The following is a 4291-nucleotide window of genomic DNA, read 5'->3' as shown; positions in this document are numbered from 1 at the left end:
AACGGAGCTGTGGAAGCTACAGCAACTGTTCTGAGTAAGTCCGTGCCTGAGCATGGGTCACAGAGGCAGCAGCCTCTGAGGTGTTCCCGTAGGACGCTTGCATTGCACCGTTCCATTGCAGACACTCCAGGAAGCCAGTGTGTGCCTTGTGCCTTCCAGACCCAGCTCTTTGGTGTCCCACACCGCTCCAATGCAAGCTGTGCTTTCTCTGTATGACTGGGATACCCAATTTCATCCTACCAGTTACGCAGAGAGGGTACAAGTCACACACACTTTACATGCAGCTTCTTAGTCCTTTGAGGCACCCATGTTTCTTTAGATGAGGTGGGTTTGGTATTATTTTTCCCCTCTCACACAAGTAATTCACAGTTCCTGTAACAATGGCATCAGCTTGCACAAATTAAGAGGTGTTCTTCATTAACATTTTACACAAAAAGAACGTAAACCTCTCATTAAGATCTTTTTCTAGTGACATGCTCCTGTGCAGCCAGATTGAAAGGAGGACTGTAGCTCTTCTAAGAAACAGATTTTTCTGAAAAAGCCCTTATTTAATTCGTTACACTATTGATGTTGCCTATCCGTCGTTTGCACTGGAAGCAGGTATTCACACCACATAATGAACATTATCAAAAGGTGACATTGGAGGATACCAGCCCAACTTGGTAACGTTTGAGATTTGTACTGTGCTGCTGTAGAGAACTTGCACAAGACACAGGGGTGTCATCTACCAGGGGAAATAAATAGGCTTACTTCATACCTGGTAATTTAGGTTATCCTTACAGCCATCAAGGAGCAACAGATACTTCTCAGATTAAAGATTAGGCTTGTCTTGAGGTAGGCAACTCAATAAACCCACACAATCACGAGGTACAAGTGCTTAACTCCTGTTGTGTCTACTCCTTGATGAATTCCTTTTTTGTGGAATTGCCTCTTTCTCAATGTAGAGGTGTAGAAGCTCCATAATTGTACAACACGCTAGGTGGACCACTCAGGTGGCTTACCTTCACCATGGCTGCATCTTGGTTGGCCCACCAAAAGCAAGCAGCACCTATCCTCTCTCATTCCCTTTAACATACACACTTGGTACACCTCTCAAAACTCCCTCTTAGGACAGCTTGGGCCCTTTACAAGCTGTCCAGAGCTGAACTGTTCAGTCAGGAGGTTTGACAGCTTAGCTCTAAAGTGAACTGGTAGAAGCTGAAAGAATTGTTCTTCTTCAGCTCCAAACCACATTCCTAATTATCTCCCTAGAGACACACACTGGGTACAGACAGCTAAATAATGAATCCTTCTGCATAACCAATAGTTCTGTGGATTGGAATAGAGCACTAAGAAAGAACTGGCAGGAACCAAATTTATACAGTTGTCTAAAAATGCCCAGTCATCTGCATGACTTCAAGAGTGATTAGAAATGCTTTCAGAACACTTCAGAACTACTGTTTCATTACTCGGCATTGCCTTTCAAGCACATGAGGGTGGCAAGACTTGGTGACACAGGCTAGAGAACAGAGACAATGTTTACATGCTCCTTTTCCTCTTTTTCTAGGCTCAGTAACATCTTTCATAGTGCAATATATGAAAATTAACTGGGACCTTCTTGGAGAACTGACATTAGGGATCTTCTCTGTAATAAATGCTGGTTCACTCTTTCTCATGTACTTGACTACCAACATCTGGGCATGCTACACCAGCTATCTCGTGTTCAAAGCCTGCTATATGTTCCTCATAACAGTAGCCACGTAAGTATCAAACCTCACAGGGCTGCCATTATGCACAGAATACCAACTGTGCTTTAGGGTTCCTTTGGGCACCCCTCCCTTCACTCAGAGGCAGCTGACCCAACGCTAGGCAGTAACTGTTCAGGTAAAGAGAAGGACACCTGAATGTCTGGGGATGTCAGTTTTGCACTTCTAAGCAGCCATAGAAGAAAAATTATCGAAAGGACATTGAACATTTACCTGGGCAGGAATTAAGCAAGGTATAAGGAACCTTTACTACTAACGGCAATAGAAACAGTGAAACGTAGCAGCAATTTTCCCCCTCCCTGGCATGGAAGATGCCAAGTGAATAACGGGGACAAGCACTCCCTGACAACCAGCCTTGAAGAGTCCCTAATGTTGAGGCCAGCCTGCTGGTACACTTTCCAGCATGCTATGAACTGCACAAATACAGGAAAAGATTTGGCACGGAGTGTTCCCCAACATAACTTTATACATACAATTTCTAATGATATTATGATGTTGTGAAGGAATAGAACATTGGACATAAAGACTCAGATAAGATCTCTTTGGAAACTAAGCTACTCTCTCCTCAGAAACAGAAAAATTAAGTAATATAAATAAATAATGAAGAGAAAGCAAAAAGCATAAATGAAGCACCATTTACTCCATCTTCAATCTATCACTGCTGAAATAATTTCTCTTCATCAAGTAAGCCAAGAGCAGCAGCTTGGCACCCAGCATGCCATAACTGACCTGCCAGTGTCGCCCCAGGTTCCAGATCGCCGTCACCCTGAGCGTGGAGCGCTACGCCCTGGTGTTTGGCTTCAACAACTTCATGGCCCTGCTGATCCAGACCATCCTTACGGCAGTCGTCGTGGATTCAAGAGGCCTGGGGCTGGACATAGCTACTCAGGTGAGTGCTAACTTACTATTTACTGCTTAGCCAATTCACCTTCAGAAGTTCACCAGGAAAAACTGGTGTGTCAGAGGACAATTTAACCCCTCTTTCTCATACAGAGATCCAGACATTTCACTCTTCCCTTGATCAGCCACCATTCTTCCCTTTTAGTGCAGCAGTTACAATTACAGACACTGGTCCCTGACTTTTTGAAGGTAGATGCACCAGAGTGTAAATGAGCAGGCCCTGACCAGTTTTGCCAATTAACAGGACACTGAATAACACCCTCTCTGCCCAAAAAATCAGCCTGTTTTTCTCAGAAGCATGAGCAGATGCTGTTAAGGCAGATCATGAGATCTGAAGATCATGAGATACAGCCTGGATTACTGGAGTTACTTCAGCTCATGTGGAAAGGGCACTTGCTTCCTGATTCTAGCTCAGGAGCTAAACTGGTCTGTGTCTCAACATCAATAACAAGCTTTTTGGCCCATCAGTCTAGGCTCTTAATTTGGTGGGGGATGTCCTGACTCACAGCAATGTCCAGCACTTCAGTCAGCTCAATTCCAGGTATGCTGGAGTCAACTGAAATGGACCAGCTTCTGCATTTTCTCAGACAAGATCTCAGCTGGGGCAGCTTCCTCTGAAGAAGACTAAGGCTTTTCAAATACTCTGCACAGAGAAAGCAAATGTTACTTTAAAAAATGAAAGATTTAATCAAACTCTAAAAATTAAAGCTTTTAAACTACAGACAGCAATATGTGGGACTTCAGAAATAGCCTTACTGCTGCTGTTGGCAATACTGACACCCTGACTTTGTATATTTACTGAAGCCAGTGTGGTGACAGCACTAAAATGTGCAAGTATGAGGTAAAAGCACCAGGTCAGGCTCTTGACTTACACTGTTTGTGACTATGTGGGTAAGGAAGCTGCTTCTACATTCTGTGCTAATAGAAGAAGATCCTGTTCCTACCCCTCCCACCCTTGGATGTTTGTTAAGAGGCACAGGGATTGGAAACGGGGGGCAGCTCTTCCTTCCTCGCACTGCGGTTTGCTGGATGAGCAAAGATATTGCTTAATCACTAAGCAAAACTACAACACAGAAACCTGTCAGAGCACAGGTAAATAATAACAGCATGTCTGTCATCTCTGGAAGCAGGAGCGTCTGCCTAATGTGCTTTTCATTAATTCTTCTCTTTTGCTCCCCCTCCTAGTTTTTAATTTATGGCAGTTACTTCGCAGTCATAGCTGGGATTTTCTTCATCAGAAGCATTTGCACACTCCTCTCCAGAAAATGCAAGAGGGAAATAGTGAGTTCTTGCAAAGAGTGTGTGAGCCATGCTGAAGAGGAGCCGAGGGAGCAGGTTGTAGCAGGCTGCACCACACGGCTGTAGGTGCTGGGCAGAGGGGCTCATGTGGCCAGGCTCTCCTGGGAGGGGGTCTCCTGCTGCAGCCTGTGGGGAACGGAGGTGCAGAGGGACCATGCAACACAGCCCTGAAAAGCCATGCTGAACCCTTGTGGTGCTTCCTCACAACACGTGCCAGCCAAGAGATCACCCTAACAGCCCTGTGCCAAGAAGGAAAGATAAGTTGCTTCAGATTCTTATTTGCTTGCCTATAAGCACCGGGATCAATGGCAAAGGTCAGACTTCACCCTGCCAAGCTTGTTCCAGCT

General features: G+C 45.0%; 1 protein-coding gene across 1 annotated transcript; it reads left to right on the top strand.

Annotated features, from left to right (window-relative positions):
* Positions 1 to 6: 6 nt before the first annotated feature.
* On the top strand, positions 7 to 3980 carry LOC103778251 (thiamine transporter 2-like; the record flags this gene model as incomplete). Its single annotated transcript, XM_008945829.1, has 4 exons — positions 7 to 34; positions 1547 to 1739; positions 2493 to 2634; positions 3831 to 3980. Coding segments are annotated over 4 exons (513 nt in total), but the record flags the coding sequence as incomplete, so codon positions are not given.
* Between the last annotated feature and the right edge of the window lie 311 nt (positions 3981 to 4291).

Source organism: Merops nubicus, unplaced genomic scaffold (assembly GCF_000691845.1).
Source record: "Merops nubicus isolate BGI_N331 unplaced genomic scaffold, ASM69184v1 scaffold50728, whole genome shotgun sequence".
Classification (NCBI taxonomy): domain Eukaryota; kingdom Metazoa; phylum Chordata; class Aves; order Coraciiformes; family Meropidae; genus Merops; species Merops nubicus.
This window is presented reverse-complemented; position numbering and strand designations above follow the sequence as displayed.